Raw genomic sequence first — 19,229 nt, 5'->3', positions numbered from 1 at the left:
GATGGTCGTGCAGAAGTGCTTAGCAAACAGACCTGCATGAACCCTCCGTAGTTTCAGTTATCTGTGCAAACACTACTCTGCCCTCAGTCGTGTTTGTTTGTGTGTGTGTGTGTGCATGTGTGTGTGTTCAAAACACAGTCAAAATGCAGGGTCAGATAGGTTGCATATCTGTCACTTACATGTATCTTTTTAACAGGAGCCATGTTGATGTAAGATTTTGATCCAGTCCTACAAAATTGACCAGTGATACAAATTGTATTCATCTGCAAAATGGTGTTCTGATGGTAAATAAGGTCCCTCCACTGGTGCCAGGCTCTCACCTGGAGACAGAAAAGCCAAGCAGCGGCCATCAATTAGAGAATAGGCCACAGGAGGAGGTTTGGGCAGAATCACCACAGGCAGACGGCCATTGTAACTCAATTTGCATCCACATTGTAATTTCAATAGAAGGACCAAAAAGCCCATCTTGCCAATTTGCACAAAAGGAGTTCCCAAAGAAAATGAAGGCAACTCTTTTTTTTAGTGGTTGTTCATATTCAATGAATGTTTTGTAGTTGTGGGCCAGTTTACAGTTTAAGGATTCATGTTGAAGCGGGTGTTTGGAAGGTATCGTTGCATACTGTGACTCTATCTGCGTTCTGTTACTGTATCGTGACGTGCTTTGCTACTGCCTGTTATTGGATCAAAGGATTTATTTTGCAACATTTTTGGAAGCCATCCACCGTTTTCCTACAATGTCAGTCATTTTCAGAGAAAATTGCTGCCTCAAGGTCCCCATTTACAGGCCCACGTAGGCAGCAAATGTGGGATAGAATTGTTGGAATAACAAAGCTGTTTGGAACAGTGTGTTTCTGTTGTGGAACTAGAGGCCATCTAAGTTTCCTCCTCTAAACCTCATACTATGACTTGAAAATTACTGCATTTAAAGCAACAAGATACAGCAACAAGTCTCCTTGCACTGTTTACGTCAGTATGTCAAATACAATTATGTATGAATTAACACCTGCAACTTGGACATTATGTGAAATAGTGTGTTAGTGTAAATTTTGTTTTTTGCTTTTTAAACTGGGACATAAATGTGATTTGTGTGTGAAAGCAGCATCTGTTTCCTCCTCTGAATGTAACACTATGATTTGAAATTGACGTATCCATAGCAACAAGTCTCCTTGTGCCGCGTAACCCAATCAGCATGTTACATGAACAGCATGCCCCTCCTCCTCAGGCCTCTCTTCCTCCTCCCCCGGTCTTTCTTCTTCCTGTGAAAGACTTGAACAGTCTGCCTCCATGTCTCCGTAAATTTCACACATGGGCTCGCGAGCCAATGACAGCCAAGTCCCACCTATCAGCTCATCCAATCAGACTGCAGAAGGCTGGACAGTGGATCTGAGTCATGCAGTAGCCGGCAAGGGCATTGTGTGGGACAAAGGGACCTCTCCTCTCCTCACCTCTCCTCTATCTTTCTGCCTCCTTCCGCCTTCTTCCCTCTCTCTTCTCCTCTCTCTCCCTTTCTCACTTTCTTTCTCTCTCCTTCTCTCCCTCCCTTACCCCTTTGTGTGTGTGTGTGTGTGTGTGTGTGTGTGTGTGTGTGTGTGTGTGTGTGTGTGTGTGTGTGTGTGTGTGTCTGTCCGTATGGATCAGGAGCAAGCGGAGGCCTGCAGAGGAGGCTGCAGCAGATTGTGTAAGGGGGTGTGGTTGTTACGTAACATGCATGCAGCCCTCTGCACATGCAACATGCTTGTCGCATTCAGCTCCCCCACCACCCCAATCCTGTCATGTCCTTTGATCATTCACGATCATTCACGAGGAGCCTACAGTGCACACCATGACAACTGCTGACATATTTATACACACAGATGTGTGTGCCAAGGACAACTGTACATGACTGACTATACATTCTCCCTCACCAAGAACCTCCATTCCTCTCTGACATTGCTTGGTATGCTAAAGAATAAGTGATACCACAAAGATCTGTCCTATGTTTATTTTGTACAGCGACCGTTATCAAACGGTCAGGGTGTAATCCCAGTTGCTGAGAGTGCTCAGATTAAGAGATTAAGAACAAAGCTCTCAATTGGTCTCTGATTACATTTTCATAACATTGGTAGGCCCGCCTGTGTGAGATCTCACTGGCACTCACAACTAATGAGTCTCTTACACACACACACACACACACACACACACACACACACACTTCTGTCTTTCTCTCTCCCTCCCACATACACACACCTCAATTCTCAGCCACATCAAATAAACCCATAGGGCATACAAGCCACGTCAGGGATCACAGCCTATTTATCCCACAACAGTTGCTCGAGTTTACCATTCGATTTAAAAGGACTCAAGGACACAAATCCTTTTTACAGTAGAGTAGCACTTGGCCATCAACCGGCAATCATCCCACCTAACAGCCTTGATTATCACACCAGAGTTGTTGATAACGGTCAATAAAACAATACTGATATGTGAGGTATGTTATGGATCAATGGAATGTATAATATTTACTGTCTGCCAAATTTGCAGTGGTCTTGTCTGACTCCTTTTGTCTGACAATTCCTTTAAATAGGAAACATGATCTTGGACTTCACGGGAAATCACAATGTCACTGTTATGAACACCAATATTACATTACATTTAGCAGACACTTCTTGACCAAAGTGACTTACATATGTCAGCTATATTACAAGGGATCCCATTGTCCCTGGAGCAACTTGGAGTTAAGTGCCTTGCTCAAGGGCACAACGGTGAAAGCCGGAAATTGAACCGACAACTTTCAGGCTACTGCACGCTAGCCCAGCTCCTTAACCGCTACACTACCACCGCCCCAATATGCCCTCCAAACTCAGGAGTACTTTGAGATACCTCGACATACAATCTCTCCCTCTGGTGCTCCGAACTCTTTGACCTTCCCAGCTCTCCCCACGCCACCCAACCAATCGGTGCACTCCACTGAGAGGCTCAACTGAGGCTCGCCCAATCCCAGGCTCTCTTTTAGAGGAGCACATTGTCCCATTGTTCTCTTTAGGGAAGAGGGCAGCTGGCGTGACCCCGTGCAAAAGACAAAATCGACACTAATCCCAAACACCCCTCCTCCACTTAAAAAGCACATCATATGGAACATGACCGATTTCAAGTCATACATTATCTCTCCTGTCTAATAAGTAAATTCATGTGTTTATATGACTTGCAAAGTTTATGTCACGGAGCAAAGAAGTCATGGGTTTGTTTTATTTTCTTTGTGTGGTTGGTTTTAAACATAATACTATAAAATATACGATCTAAATGTCTATGAAACATACTGATAAACTGCTAAAGGGAAATGTTCATTCTAAGCTGCTTATGGATGAAAAACATCAACAGTTGAAAACAAGTCAGTTGAATACAATTTGATAAAGCGTGTGTGTGTGTGTGTGTGTGGTATGTATGAACGAACACACACACACACACACACAAACACACACACACACACACACACACACACACACACATTCACACACTTTCTCTGATTACCTCCCCATCACCTCCCTGCCAGGGGAGAGATCCCTGACATGGACAATATCCTGGAGAGAGACAACTTCTCCATCATGAAGAGAGCCATATATGCCACCCAGGTAACTCCTGTCTCATGCTGAACACAGAACCTATAGAATGTGAATGTGCAGTGTAGTCCTTGTGCAAATAAACTTGTACTGGGCCAGATCACATGTTGTGAAGCACAAAAACTTTTACATAAACTTGTAAAATGTTTAAAAGTTTATTACATACTACACAACACTACATTTTCACATAAACTACGCACTGCTTCACAGGATTGCATTGAATTCCCTAATCCTTTTTGACAGTGTACATTCAGATAAAGTATAAAACCTGAAGATACGCAACATCTGAATAAACTAATATGGATGTTACAGCTGGAGTATGGAGCTATAAGGGACAGACTCTCCCACTTACATACAGTATAGTTCACATGTTTGCCCGAGAAGTGAACAGCAAACAAGTTGTGCTAATAAGCAGCCAATGATAAATGAAAATGAAAACTTCAGATGCAAAAGCCTCTAAACACCACCTCCGTCAAAAATGAGATAACGATGGTGAGTGAATGCTATACATATAGTATACGTTAATCAAATAATTTATTTTCAAAGCTAAACACCACTCGCTTCTTGGTCTAAAATATCGAGTTATAAGCAAAAACCAATAGGAGATAAAATGAATAAAAATGAATGAATAAAAAATGTTCATTTAAAAGAAAAGTGGTGAGACGGACTTAGAGGATTTTGCATGTGAACTCTTCATATATATATATATGCATCCTAGGTCTAACAAGATGGCTAATAAAGAGCATGACGTGAAGATTAAAATGATGAGTGGAGTCATATGATGAAAGTCACGCAGCCAGTCTGCCCTTGGTGGTGGTTCTAACTCATTAACTTCCCTTAACTGATTAGGTGCTTACTGATTACTCAAAGGAGATGAGGGGAAGAGAACTAAACGATGGGGAAGAAAGAAACCAGCAACAACATAAAAAAGAACCATCATTGATTTAGAAGGCCTTTCTGAGAAACCTCTTTAAAAACATGTACCCTCATGATTATCTCGCTGACATTGTGTTCTTTCCGATGAAGGCTGGTAAGCCTCTTGTGATGGTGGCAGAAGAAGAGTGTGTGTGTGTGTGTGTGTGTGTGGCGGGGGGGGGGTGCTCAACTCTGCAAGATCTGAGGGCAATTGACCCATGTCATCCACGCATGTGTCTGTCCACTCCTGGCTGGCATGAATGAAATGGCATTCCACACAGCCAGGCTGCAAAGACGATGGAGGTCAACCACATGTCTGTTTCTCATAGCAAGTGGAACTTTGCCCTCGGTCTCACATTTCATTGTAAGTCATGCAGGCTACTCATGGTTTTGTACTCCCTTTCATGCACTTACACACACACACACACACACACACACACACACACACACACACAGACAGACACACACACACACACACACACACACACACTCTCTCTCCTCTCTCTCTCTCTCACACACACACACACACACATCTCTATTCTGGTTTCATCTAATTCTGGTATGACCAGACTCACATTCACTGCATTTCAGGTGTGACTGTGCAAAACCAGCAGAAATTGAGCTGTGAAGCTCAACATAGTGGCTTAACGAGGCTATAGGCTTAATCATAACAAAGACAACGTCATGCAGGGCTGTACAAGCCACTCATGTGACAATGGTGTTAGGGCCCCTGAGCTTACACGACAAAGTGAACAAAAAGTAATCACGTTTGGGGTTGCATTCTTCAAAACACATGGTAGCAGAACACTGTGGTGTCAACTTGAAAAGAAAAACAGATGTTCAGATGTCCACAGTAAGTGAGAGCTAATGAGACAAGCTAAAAATAGCATCAGGACTAGTCCCCCACGTGGTCCATAGCTACACTTTTCCAGCTACCCAATTTCAGTGATGGTCACTCTAGTTACTGGAATTGTTTGTGAGTGGATATGCACGTACGTGTACTCACACACACTCCATGGGTTTACATGCATAAATACATAGACACACACAGTAGGCCGCATGCTGACATACTTGCAGACATAAAAACATGCGTGATGGTGTTTTAAGCCTTCAACATCTTCCAGGCAACGCTGCATGGAAGGCACTAGGGTTAGGCGTCGGTTAGGGCTAGGGCTAGGCCTTGAAGTCGGCTGTCGCAACGCTGCCTTGAAGTCGATGGTGGGGTTTTAAAACACCATCGAGCTAAATACTGTACATCCTCAATAATTGAATTAAGCCTCATCATGCTTTCTTACTGTCTCAATAAAAAACTTTTCTTATTTTCTAACTTCAAATACTACATTGCTGAAGATGTATACTGGGGGGGAAGTGACAATATGTTCTGTGAATTAATGTTACAATGGGTGTCACAATGAAAGCATAACACAGAATATCAATGGATGGTGTAAAATTGATCAGAATGTGTGATAGCTTGAGCTGCATAATTCAACAGGCCAGCATTTTAAGGCAGACCAGAGCTTGTGGATATGAGCAGAGGGGGGAGGGACAGACATGAACAGACATGACTACATATCCCATGACCCTTTGCCCCTTGCTATCATAGCAACATTCAGAATCCAGATGTGCCAACTCTGGGAGTCCATTTCCCAGAATACATTTCCATTATGTCCCCAGCAATCCGGAGACAGAGTCACAACAATAGGAAGCAAATGGATTCTAATGGCAACAACAGTGGCACAGAACGGCTCATGAAAAACAGAGCCTGGTGATTTTGAACCGTATACAGACGCATGTGTGCTCCTCTGTCCTATTAGAGCATTATGAACACACACTCACACACACACTCACTGATACCAATACCCCAGGATATTATGGATTTTTGCTAAATGAAAACAACCTTCATTTAAATGAGGTCACACAGATACACTATCTGTGTGGCACTACTGTGGGCTGATGACAGGAAGCACGGGCAGATAAAGCACTCAGGTTGCTTTGGGGAGTGCTGTGCACATGCTCGTGCCCAGAGCAGGCCTTTAACACACTCCTCTCTCCCATACAGAACACCCTCAGTCACTTTTAATGTTCCTGCTCTGATGTAGACAAGCCTGCAGAGAAGATATGTTTCTATGGTGAATGATGTCTTATCAAAGACAAATATGGATGTCAGTGTTGATTAATAATAAACTCAATAATTATAAAATCAATGTGAGTCATTTATGTTGCAAATATTGCTTTGTTTCACCGCATCTATTATATCCTTAATTGAAATCCGTTTTGTGATCTTGTGTTTTATGAGAACACACAAGAGATGACATATCTGTTAATGAACGTAATTTGTCCAGAAGTGTTTTGCTTTCGGTCCACGCTTCAGTTCTGTTTTCAGTTCTACAAAACTAAATGTTACATCTGTGTTTCAGTCAACGAAAGCCACAAGCAGATCTTCTGATAGACTGAAAAGCTTCACTGTACTGTGCAACACTTAGATAGAGTATAGGCATTTTCTCAAAGATACCCTCCATGTTAAGCAGCTTCAGCTGAGCCACCAGAGGTAGACCTTTAAAATATGGCATATCGGTCCCTTGTAGTATCTAACAGTGAAAATACATTGGCTTGAATCTCTTCAACAGTTGTTTGGTATACATCACACTCCTGAAGACCTTTTAGTTGTTGAACTTTAGGGATAGTGCTCCCTCTGTTGGTAGAAAAGGACATGTAACAGTAGTACCTTGTCTGAGATCAAGACAAGAAGAGCTCCCCCGGCTTGAAAAATAAATGTTTAAACCATCCAAATGAGTAGTTTCTTTGAATCACAAGTCTTTGTGATGACACTTTGGGAAAGTAGTGCAGTACTATCATTATTCTTACTATCTCTACACAACTCAGTCCTGAAACACCTCCACCAAGACTGAAAATGCAAGATTAAAGGATAATTGTAATATCTAGAGTATAGGTCTGATACTTTATGCTAATATCCAGGTCGTGTTACAGTAATTACACATAGCATTGTGCTACAAAATGCTAGAGCTTTTTTGTTATTCATCCATTCATATTAAAACCATTACAAGAACAAAATGTGTTTTTTTTTTAAGATTTATTTTCTCATTGTTATGGTATTCTCCTCTTCAGATGCATGGGCAGAACTGTCAAGTGACTAACTCTAATACAGCTGATGAATGTTTACAAAAACAGAGCTGTGCACTGTAGATGGGAGTGGATGGGAGCATGAAGAGGCCAATGTTGCATTCTGGGTAAATGGGGAGGGTATTAGTGGCTAGCCAATCCCAACTTCTGCTTGAGCGACTCGGGCATCTCTGGAGGAGGAGGGCGGGGCAAGCGGAAGTAGACCTTCACTGAGTCGTAGATGAACCACTGCAGAGCAGTCAGGGTGCCAATCATGATGATGCGAGCAAACAAGCCCTTCCACACACCTGCACCAAGGTTCACACACACGCACACACACACACACACATGCAAAAACACACACAAAAAAACATATCTCTACGAATAAGTTGTGTGAAGGCACTTTTTACATATATGACATAACTTCTGAAATGTAATCATCATTGTGGGAAGAACTTGGATGATGTGTTTAGTTTACTCAATAGCACCATCTAGTGTTAGTAAGTATTTCTCTATGTTGTGTGTGTCCTTTTGACCGCATGTTTGTGGTCCTGTTTGTGGCTCATATCTATCTGGCTCTATCTGTGTGTGTGTGTGTGTGTGTGTGTGTGTGTGTGTGTGTGCTGTAAGTATATATCTCACCTTTGGGCCCAAGGCGTTTCACTACCTGGATAGCAGTGCTCCCACTGTCCTTGTTAAGCACAGACACCACAGAGTCAGCTGGGTGAGAGACAACTGCACAGAATACACCAGCTGCAGAGAGAGAAACACACACACACACACACACACACAATCATGTGTCAGAATAATAACAGATGGATCACAAGTGTAATGACCCTATTATGACTATCTGTAACTTGAAAACCATTCAAAGCTCAGAGCATATGCTATAATGCTATTGTATTTCAATTTAAATCATGTTTTGGGAACTTAATTTAGTAAGGTTGTATTGGATGTGGATGGATGGAGGGAGAGATGAGTGAGTGTGTGTGTGAGTGTGCGAATTAACAAAACATATCAACAAATGAATGGACTACATGGATAATATATCATCCCCATAATGCTAATGTACAACTTTTGCACGGGCGTTTTATGCACGGACTAATGCACAACTTATGCACAGGCTTTTTGAAAGTGGGTGGGACACTTGATAGGGGGGGTGGGGGGGGGGGGGTAACTAGATGCAACTAGATGCAATTTCCTGAATTTCCTGAATTCTGGTACATTTTAACAGGTTGTTAGATAGGCTACTTCTATCTAACAAAGTAAAACTATTGATTCAATGACTAATTCGGAACCAGCTTTAATAACCTCATGATATAGGCCTAGTTAGCCTTGCATGCAGTTGCAATATCTGTTCAATTAATTTCTTTAATGTTTTGAATGCAGGCCCGGAGTGGCTAATCGGGAGCTTCAGGAGGATTTCCGGTGGGCCCATCTGAATATTGTGAGCTTAGTTCTAAAGTTCATTTGCTGCGCCCTTGTGGCACTTCAGCAGCCTTCGCAGTTTCCCAAAATTAACAAAATAGCACTCACAAAAACTGTTCACTAATGTTATATATAATTGACTTAAACACATTATTTATGGTTATGGTTATAGTTATGGTTATGGATTTGGCAGACGCCTTTGTCCAAAGCAAAACTTTACGTGGTTTAAATGGTTACGAAATTTAACGTTACCTAGCGCATAGCACCACTGTAATCAAAGCGAAAAGGCTTTTGCAAGTGTTTCGAGCTGTGTGTAATATTCCAACAGCTACCTCAGTAGCTAGAATTTGACCACTCATGTGTGTGTGTGTGTGTGTGTGTGTGTGTGTGTAGGGGGGGGGGGGTTCCAAACTAACAGTTATAAAAAGTGGGTGGGAGACATACCCTCGTATAATGGCTCCGATGCCCAACATATGTAAACTATGTAAACAATGCAAACTGACATATCTCTTCCACCCTCTATCTTTTACCATTGTACACATTTGTATCTGTTTTAGTTACTGTGGACAGTCATTTGTATGTCTGTATGTGTGTGTGTGTGTGTGTGTGTGTGTGTGTGTGTGTGTGTGTGTGTCTCTTTCTCTGTGTCTCTGTGTCGCTTCGCGTCACTCACCGATGTATCCGGCCACAAAGGTGACCACCAGCTGCTCGGCCTTGGTGCACTCGCTGCGGGGCTTGGGCACCACGTACTTGTAGAGCGTCTCGACGGTGCGCTCGAAGCAGGCGAACTTCATCATGGTGTAGGGGATCTGCCGCAGCCAGAGTGGGTACACACCCTTATAGAACCTACACAGGGCTCAGAGGATGGCAGGGAGAGGGGGGAGATACACTGTTAGGCAAATCATCTTTAAAAGGCGATGACTGCAGGCTATCAAGGCTAAGGAAAAAGTAAGTGAAAAAGGAACAAGTGTCTCAAAAACACAGCAAACTAATTAAAAGAAACATACAATATGGTCCTTCAGTGTGTGAGTGTGCATACAAGCATGTATTCTCAGGTGTACATATGTCTAAATGGTAAATATGAATATATTCATGAATATATTAATAATACACCACGTAAATGTGTGTATGCGTGTGTGTCAGTATGCGTGTGTGTCTGTGTGTGTGTGTGTGTGTGTATGTGTACGGTCCATCCCTTTCCCCTCTGTACTCACGCCTTGATGCCCTCCTCAGCGTGCATCTTGGGGACGCACTCGCGGAGCGTGCTGGCGTAGCCCGGCTGCGTCTGGATGCGCACCTTACACGCCTCCATGGGCGCCAGAGCGATGTCGGCAAAGAACTCGGCGCTGGCCGACGACATCAGGTACAGGGAGGTTCTCCACAGGTAGGTGTTCTCCTGCTCAGGTCACACGTGAGTTAAAGGAGCTGTGTGCAAATCTGTAGGATCTGAGTGGTATTGAACACACCCATGCACCACTCCTCCATTTGCTTGCATTGTATTTCATACAGGGCCAGGTGTGGTATAGGTCAATTTTGAACTCAAAAAATGTCTTTAGTGCTGCTTTAAGATCACACTCAAAGAAAACTAATCTTTAACCGACACAATTCTGTCTAAACACCTCTAAAAATCTACAGACACCAAATACCTATGCTGTGCAATACAAAAATGAATGTAACTTAATTGTTAACAATGTTATGAAATGTTTTATCCTTTGCTTGTGTATCCACTCTCCCAATGACTCTATTACCACTGAAGAATTAGCATTACAGTAAATGCAGTAAGACTATAGCAGGACATTGAATACTTCAGTGCCAAAAGCGCTTAAAGTACTAGTCATAATTTGTTCTTTCCTACCTACACACATGTAAATGACTGACTGACAACCCTACCGTCCCACTCCCAACCCACCTCGCCCAGCATGTCACTGTAGAATGACTTGAACAGCTCGTAGAAGCCAAATTTGCACAGGCCCTGCATGGAGTAGCCGATGAAGGTGGGGGCCCAGCCCCTCCCCAGGCCCCGGAAGCCATCCTCCCGCAGGGTCACGGAGAAGCCATTGAAGATGGACTTGTACTTGTCTGGGTCCACCTGCAAGGCAAACACCACCACGATCATTCAATGACGTTTTCCAAAGTTCAAGAGGAACCCATAGGGCTAATTGACAGCTATCACTCACCTCATTTCCGTTTTCTGAGGGATTTAAACCCTCATTACCAGTCACACACTGGTATTACAAAGCATCCTCGCCATTCTCCTCCCTTTCTCTAGTAGTTTAACTCAAACTACGCCTTATCCACAGGGCCCATACACAATCTCTGCTATAGGCACCATAGGACCACAGGCAGCAACCAAGCTAAACATGCTTATTTTCAGCACTCTAACTCAAGCATTCTTATGGGTGATGTGGGTTATGTTCCCCACTGTAGAGAATGTCATGGACTGTCTTAATATTTTTGAATGATTAAACTACACCTCTGTTGGGGTGATTGATCTTGTATTTTAACTCGTACAGTGTCCGTGTGTCTATTCATGTCTCATCAAAGTAAATGTATTTTGAAATATTGATTGGACGTTGAAGCGTCGTCGAGGCAGCACAAACCTGAATGCGGCATTTGACGAGGTCGAGGGGCACAACAGCTGTGTGCGTGAGGCCACAGCTCAGGATGCCCCCGAAGCCACAGATAGCGTAGTACTTATTGGAGCCATACTCACAGCTCACTTCTGCGTCTGTAGGGGACACATGCAAAGAAGGTCAAGCAAGGAAAACAGTTATCTACTGTTTTTTTCACGACTTTTATGACTATTCCTTTACAATAAAAGAGTTATTTATTCTCCACTGTACATCAATTATTTTATTCTCCACTGTACATAAAACATGACATTATAACTTCATCCTATATAACTACAGTATATCCTATATCATGAAATTGACATGGCAGGGTGTTATTATATGCATAATGCAAGAGATAATATGCCTTTTAGAAGTTATGGTACTCATTTAGAGAGAAGAAGTCTAGAAGTCTTAATTTTAAATACACAGACCACACAGAGTTGTGGAAAAATAATAGTGACGTTTGAAATATAGAAAAAGAAAATTAAAAACTTCAGCCCAGAGTGACATGGTCACACAAGAACGACCTCGTCAGCTAATGCATTCAATATTATTAGCCTAACATAGCCAGGCCACTCAGTAGGCTAAAATTCATTCTCAGAGGTGTACCCTGCAAGCTTTGGAAGAGGACAGTAATGGAGTTTTTTTTTTTACTAGATTTCTTTATACAATTTAGACACGTGCAACCGTGAGTTTTATCCACATGTAAAGAAAAAACTAATGGCTACACCGGTAAGGAGCTAAGTCTGTAGAAGCCATACTTCCAGTTCGTGCGAGGCACGCCGGTGAGGAGCTTAAGGCCAAGGTGTCACGGTCAAGTTCAGGAGCTGATGACAACCTATGACAGAGAGCTGTGAAACGTTTGTTTCCATCTATTCTTGCAAATAAATATATTTAATTATGCAGGGACATTAAATTATCCGTGTCCTTCATAGCACAGTCAGGCACAGTTCGTCCTTCATGTTCTAGTCTGTAAAGTCTAAGTGAGCCGCAGTTTTAACAGGCTGCAGCCAGATAGCCTTTATTAATCCTGGATAGTCCTCTTTAGCAGGCCAAAATTAAAACATTTGTGCAATTCAACTATAAATGTGAGCATTCATTTAGTGAAGATTATTATTATGATGTTTGATTTTTTACATTAACTTAATGAATGTTGACGCAAAGGTTTTTCTTTTTACATAATTTGTGAACCCGTAAATTTCAAACAGTTGGCTATTGATATTTATTCTCCCCATATCTCGGTACCGTCAATCGAGGCCGCTGCGAATCTCCGTTTCAGGTGTGGCTCAACAGGTGCGTCGTGTCCAGGCTCCGCGACTTCATGCAAGACCATGAACGGGGTGCAGAAGGGGTTCGCCCGGGTCAACTGCGTCAGCGTGTACGGATACATCTTCTGGAGCGGAGGGCTATGGGAATTTAAAAGAAAGCTATTATAAAGTTGGCCCTCTGGGAAACAACATTAATTCATTGCCCTCTGGGAAACAACCAGCCGGGCTATCTTAGGGCTAGGGCAATCAGATTAATTAGCTAAATAGCCTACAACCCATGTAAGGCATTTCATGGGAGACACAATCTCAAAGATCTCAACAACTAATACACAAAGAAGCCTAGTCCAGGAACTAATCGATTACAACCTTGATATAAGCTTTTGTAAATATAATTGTAAACAAATTGGCAGTTTTGCATTACCCTGACTTCACTGTGGTCGCGAAACGACGCCTCCTTGGTGCAGCAGCTCCCAGGCGTCAACTGACCTTCTGCTAAAGCAATCTGTCCTCCCGTTATCTACGTCACTCTCGACAAAGTAGGGAGACAAGGTGCATCCTTTTCAACTCGTGGACGAAACAACCCGTATGTAAGAGTATGTTCTTTAAAAATTAGTTGGAGACTAATAGAATTCATAGAATATTTATAGATATATGTTTTGTCCCCTGTTTTGTCCCCCATCCGAATGCGTTTAAACACAAACTACAGGCTAATAATTGCGGTGTCAATAAAATAATGAAGGGTATCTTTGAACTTGTAAGACAATATCCCAGTCTAGGATTATTGCATTAGGCCACAGAGAAACTGCCTAACTATCCTTCAGGAAAGGCACTTCACGTTTCATTAGGCTATGGACTATCACAAAGTACATCAGACTTAATAGCTACTACAAGACGGTTCAATGGCAGGGTGCGGTTGATCCATAACAGAGGGATGAGTAAAGAGATTACGCCTGGCAGACAGGCTATTCTCGGCTGTGAGTCAGGTGAGTCGGCCGCTAGAGAACGCCCAGCTATATACTTCCCCCCTATGTTCCTCAAGATTTCTGCGTAACGCTGTGCGTAAATGCTGGATTGAAGATGATTGACTGAAATTGGTGGCCCAAACATAGATCCAAATGAACATGGCAATGCGTGCCAAAGCAACACATAGTTTTATGCCAGCAGATTAAGCACTAATTAAAAACATTTGACATTTACATTACTGTTACTGTTGATAAATGATGACGTGTGCTGCACTGAAAGCATAAAGCTTAAAAAAAAAACGTTATCCACTGTCAAATCTATTTTACAGTAAAGGACCATCTCAGAACCTGACTGATGTCACTGGAATAATTAAAACACAATTAAGACTTATTTTGATTCAATTCATTCAATATCGCACAGACACAGTACCCTCCACCACCCATCACAAATCTGCTATATGTTCATTGAGGTATATCAGTCCATCATAATATCAGATGTAAATATTGACTTGCTGCCCATTGTTCTGGCATACAATTAGGGACAACTGAATACATGTTACACATGCCAAGGTATAGTCATAGAAGCAACTGCACTCACATCTGTTGTTAACATAACAAACACATTTTTATTGAAAATATAAATATGATTACCATCACACACACAAAATGATACACACAGGCTACAAGAGACTTGCCCAGCTTAGAAGAAGTTCACCTCTGTAAAAAAAGAGAAATTACAAGTAACCCATGGTACGTATGTCATGGTGATGGACTGCATGGGTCAGGCGTCGTACTCTATGTATTCTAGTCCGGCGTGGAGAGCAAGGCAGACAGGAGAAGATAGAGAGATGAAGAAGAGAACAGCAGATCTGGTGTATGTTTCCCAAAGGTGTCATGGTGAAATTGCTATGATGAGTCAGATAGATAGATAGACAGACAGACAGACAGACAGAGAGACAGATAGAGACAGAAATAGATAGACTGACAGACAGACAGACAGATAGAAAGAGACAGATAAACAGATAGATAGATAGATAGATAGATTAACAGACAGCTAGATAGATAGATAGATAGATAGATAAATAGATCGATTGATAGATAGATAGAGATATAGATTGATATATTGATAGATAATAATGTGTGTGTGAGCATCAGTCAGGTTAACTGCATGGGTGTAAACAACATAATAACATGTTAAACAACAGGCCAAACGACCAACAGACACATACATGAAATCTTTTGCCTAAAAATAAAAAATACATTTGTTTCGAAGAGAGGCAGCGGGTGTTGCTTATGGGTCAAATAGAAAGCCTAAAAATTGGGGTGTGAGAAAGGGTTATGAAGGGGTTTCTGTGTGTGTGTGTGTGTGTGTGTGTGTGTGTGTGTGTATATACATGCATGTGTATGTGTGTGTGTGTGTGTGTATGTGAGTATGTGTGTGTGTGTGTGTGTGTGTGTACGTATGTGCATAGCCAGACACAATGTGAAAGAGAAAAATCAAATCTGCAGAAAAAGTCTGTTTTGCAAAAGTTCTACAAAAAACTTTGCCACCATTCAGAAACAACGTCTCCATTACACCCTGAAAAGTCAAATTCAGCAAACCATCACCTGTGCATTCACAATTGTAAAAGTGAGACCATTTCCTGGGTCTTCACCACTTCGGATCACTGTACAATCAACACTTTATACGATCATATAATCATGGCCAGACTAAAAAAATGAGAACAACGATTTTGTTATGAAGACAAATTCGGCGACAGTTTCCGCCACCATGATGGAAATCCACTCCCACGTGAACATGATGGTGTCCTCAAGCTCTTCTGTCTCCTCTTCCTGAAGCGGCGGAGGTACGAAGTCGTCTGGCTGGAAGATGTAGAGCAGGCAGCCGGTCAGCACGCCAAAGAACAGGAACGCAGCTACCTTTGCCCACAGTGGGATCCAGTGTCTACAGACACAGAAAAGCCATCAGTTACCTCACTACAGAGACGCGCTTCGATCTGTTACAGCTACTGTGCACCTGGGGGGGGGGGGGGGGTATTCTAAGTACGTGGTTTAGTGACAAGTAGTAAGAGTAAGTGGTAAACCTCCTACAACAAGAGCTCTATGCCATTGTTTTGTAAGGAGAATGAAGCCATACAGCTCTTCTATTAGGAGGTTTACCCCTTACTCTGAGTTAACTTACCCAGGTTTGTCACTAAACCACGTACTTAGAATATCCCCCTGTACCTTTGGAAAGGTTGATTCACTAATATGTAAGACATATTTTGATATATTAGTATATGTCAAAAAAATATATTAGTGCGTGTACATATGTTCCAGTTTAGGATTGGGCTTGCAACAATAGATGGTAAGAATTTAAGAATAGATGAGAAATATTTGTTATTTATGACCGCCGCGCAGCGAAGCGGCGGTCATATAGGTTTAGTCAGATTTTTTATTTATTTATTTTTTTCTTTTTTTTTTTGAAAGACCGGGGTACACGAAACTTGGTGGGCATGTAACCCCATATGGATAGCATGGAACCATCGTTTTTCGTTTTGATCTGTAGCCCCCCCGCTTATCTGGACCCCCCGAAAGGAGGGTAGGGCAGACACAGTTTTCTGTGAATATCTCGAAAACCGTAGGGTTTAGGAGGACCATTTTTTTTTGTATGTTGATCTCAAGGGGCCATGTCAACCCATTCCATAACCACTCATTTCATGTATAGCGCCACCTAGTTAAACACAAAAAAGTAAAAATGAGGTGTTGTAATTGAAGGTATCTGTGACCTAACATAGTCAAAACTGCACGAAATTGGAAGTGTAGGATCATTATGACACCCTCTGTATGCACGCCAAAATTTGTGGAATTCCGTTCATGGGGGGCCACACAATAAATTAATTTATGTTACTATACACTAACTGGCCTGTAGGTGGCCGGAGACAGTTTTCTGTGAATATCTCGAGAACCGTAGAGCCTAGGAGGTCCACCTTTTTTATGTATGTTGGTCTTAAGGGGGCATGTCAACCCATCCCATTACCACTTATTTCATGTATAGCGCCACCTAGTTAAAAATTAAAAAGCAAAAAATTAGGTGTTTTCATCACAATATCTCTGGCTGACAAGGTCAAAACTGCACAAAATTAAAAGTGTAGGATCATTATGACACCCTCCGAATGCATGCCAAGTTTTGTGTACTTTCGTTCATGGGGGGCCTTACAATAAAATAATTTATGTGTACATTTAATGACGTACACCAACAAGGATTCCCGGGACACTGAAAGACCGGGGTACACAAAACTTGGTGGGCATGTACCCCCACATGGATAGCATGGAACCGTCATTTTTCGTTTTGATCTGTAGCCCCCCCGCTGGACTGGACCCCCCGAAAGGAGGGTAGGGCAGACACAGTTCTCTGTGAATATCTTGAGAACTGTAGGACCTAGGATGACCATTTTTTTCCGTATGTTTGCCTCCAGGGGTCATGTTAACCCATTTCATGTGCATACATGTGCACCAACAGATACACACACACACACATACATTCACAGTAATCATACGTATGACACATACTCACACAGTAGACATATGTACGCTTGCATGCACAGGCACATACGCAGGCACACACACAAGCACGCACACACACACTCACACACACACACACCCACACACATAACATAAACATAACACAAACAATCAAGAATTTCTCAGAATTATGAACAGGCAAGATGGAGGTGGGGTTGTATAAAATGAATTTTACATGTGAAATCTATGAACTAATCATGTTTTGGTACTTGTTGTCTAGCAGATACCAGTGAGAATTGAGTGTGGATAATGCAATTTAGACAGTTAGAATCATATAGGCCTTTCAGCGTGATTTCTTTTTGTGGAAAAAATGTGCTGGACTGGGCGGCGGTCATATTTTGTACCGCTCTGCGGTACATCTAGTTATGTTTTGTTTTTAATATTTCATATTTTTTATCTTTATTAGTAGTAGTATTATTTTCAAATCTGTTGACAACAGCAAACAGAAGCTAACTTCTCCGGTCAATCATACGTTACAACTACACGTTTTTGTTCCACTCCCCAGTATAACCAACTTCAGACCTTCCCATTACTTATCTGCCTATTCAATTGGCTGGTGATTATGTGACTCTGACTACTTGACGTACTTGAAGCTTGCTGGAATGTGGACCCCATTGGGCATCATCTCCTTCGCCATATTCTGCCGTCCGAACGCCTTATGTATCTGTTCAGGTACATCATACACATACACACACACACACACACACACACACACACACACACACACACATACACATACAATGATTAATACTTCCATGCAGAAAAGGACTGGATTTGTTTGTATATTTGTAAAGTGCACATGGTTTATAATGTAGGCCTACATGGTATATAATGTAGGTGTTCTAACAAAACACACCCACATGCACAGACACACACTCACACACACACACACACACATTTAAGATAACAGAGAAGAGTCACAGACAGAGAGATAGACAGACACAGAGACAGTGGCAGAATGCGAAAGAAAGAAATCCTTCTTCCCCTCTTTATGATAGCTTTTGCTGAATTTGTCCTGAACATGGTAACTGAAAGCTTTGTCTCACGGGGGAAGCACCAAAGACAGTAGGATCCAATTAAGAGACCCTGATGGTGAGAAATGCATTTGTTCCTCCCCCCCTCTCCCTTGGTCATATGCAATGCATATGAGCGGTACAAAATGGCTGACGTGCATCATTATTGGTGGTTAGTGAGGTTCCCCCCTTCACTGTAAAGCACTTTGGGTGTTTTGATAAAGAGCTACATATATGCAAGTTGTTGTTGTTGTAAAAAACAGGATGGACTCAAACTTGGCAGATAGCTGCACATATTGGATATGCAGAGACAGGATCAAAAATAAATAAATGAATAAATAATAATAATAATAATAAAAAAAACTTGTGACAAAGGGAGAAGAGAGAGGAGAAGAGATGTGGAGAGATGCCAGATTCTGAGGTACAGGGGAGAGGTGACAGGTGAATAACAGAGAGTGACAGGGATTAGACTGGCATGTTTAGGAGTTGTCTCGCATGTGAGTCTGCCACGTGCGTGTGTGCCACTGCCCAGTTCATGCCACCTCTGTCAAAATAAAAGTCTGCACAGACACCTTTGATCCGACTTGATCTGGCATGCCACAGGATAACAGACAGACAAGCAGACAGATAGATGAGGCCAAGGATCAGAATGTGCTTACGCCGTTGCCGTTGGCAACCATCGCCCGGGTGAGGATTCGGGTGTTGTTCCATGTAGCTTTGACACCATTGGACACTGTGCCGTCCTTTTCCT

At 42.2% G+C, this 19,229-nt stretch overlaps 1 protein-coding gene across 1 annotated transcript; it reads right to left on the bottom strand.

Annotated features, from left to right (window-relative positions):
• Nucleotides 1-7,775: 7,775 nt before the first annotated feature.
• On the bottom strand, nt 7,776-13,061 carry slc25a3a (solute carrier family 25 member 3a). Its single transcript, XM_076297321.1, has 7 exons — nt 12,917-13,061; nt 11,660-11,787; nt 10,969-11,148; nt 10,274-10,455; nt 9,733-9,905; nt 8,274-8,384; nt 7,776-7,939 (listed from the first exon to the last, which is right to left on the bottom strand). The coding sequence occupies exons 1-7, from the start codon at nt 13,059-13,061 to the stop codon at nt 7,776-7,778; spliced, it is 1,083 nt and encodes a 360-aa protein (XP_076153436.1).
• Between the last annotated feature and the right edge of the window lie 6,168 nt (nt 13,062-19,229).

This window comes from Alosa pseudoharengus, unplaced genomic scaffold, assembly GCF_046254945.1.
Source record: "Alosa pseudoharengus isolate Yale_2024_CS ecotype anadromous, Long Island Sound unplaced genomic scaffold, YU_APseudo_1.1 YU_APseudo_1.1_scf_20, whole genome shotgun sequence".
Taxonomy (NCBI): domain Eukaryota; kingdom Metazoa; phylum Chordata; class Actinopteri; order Clupeiformes; family Clupeidae; genus Alosa; species Alosa pseudoharengus.
Note: the sequence above shows the minus strand (reverse complement) of the source record. Positions and strands in the feature narration are given on the sequence as shown.

Coding starts and splice junctions, on each gene's coding strand:
- slc25a3a (XM_076297321.1), bottom strand. CDS start 13,061: ATGTATCCGTACACGCTGACGCAGTTGACCCGGGCGAACCCCTTCTGC. Junction 9,906..10,273: donor GCTGAGGAGGGCATCAAGGC/GTGAGTACAGAG, acceptor AGCCCTGTGTAG/GTTCTATAAGGGTGTGTACC. Junction 7,940..8,273: donor GAAACGCCTTGGGCCCAAAG/GTGAGATATATA, acceptor ACCTTGGTGCAG/GTGTGTGGAAGGGCTTGTTT.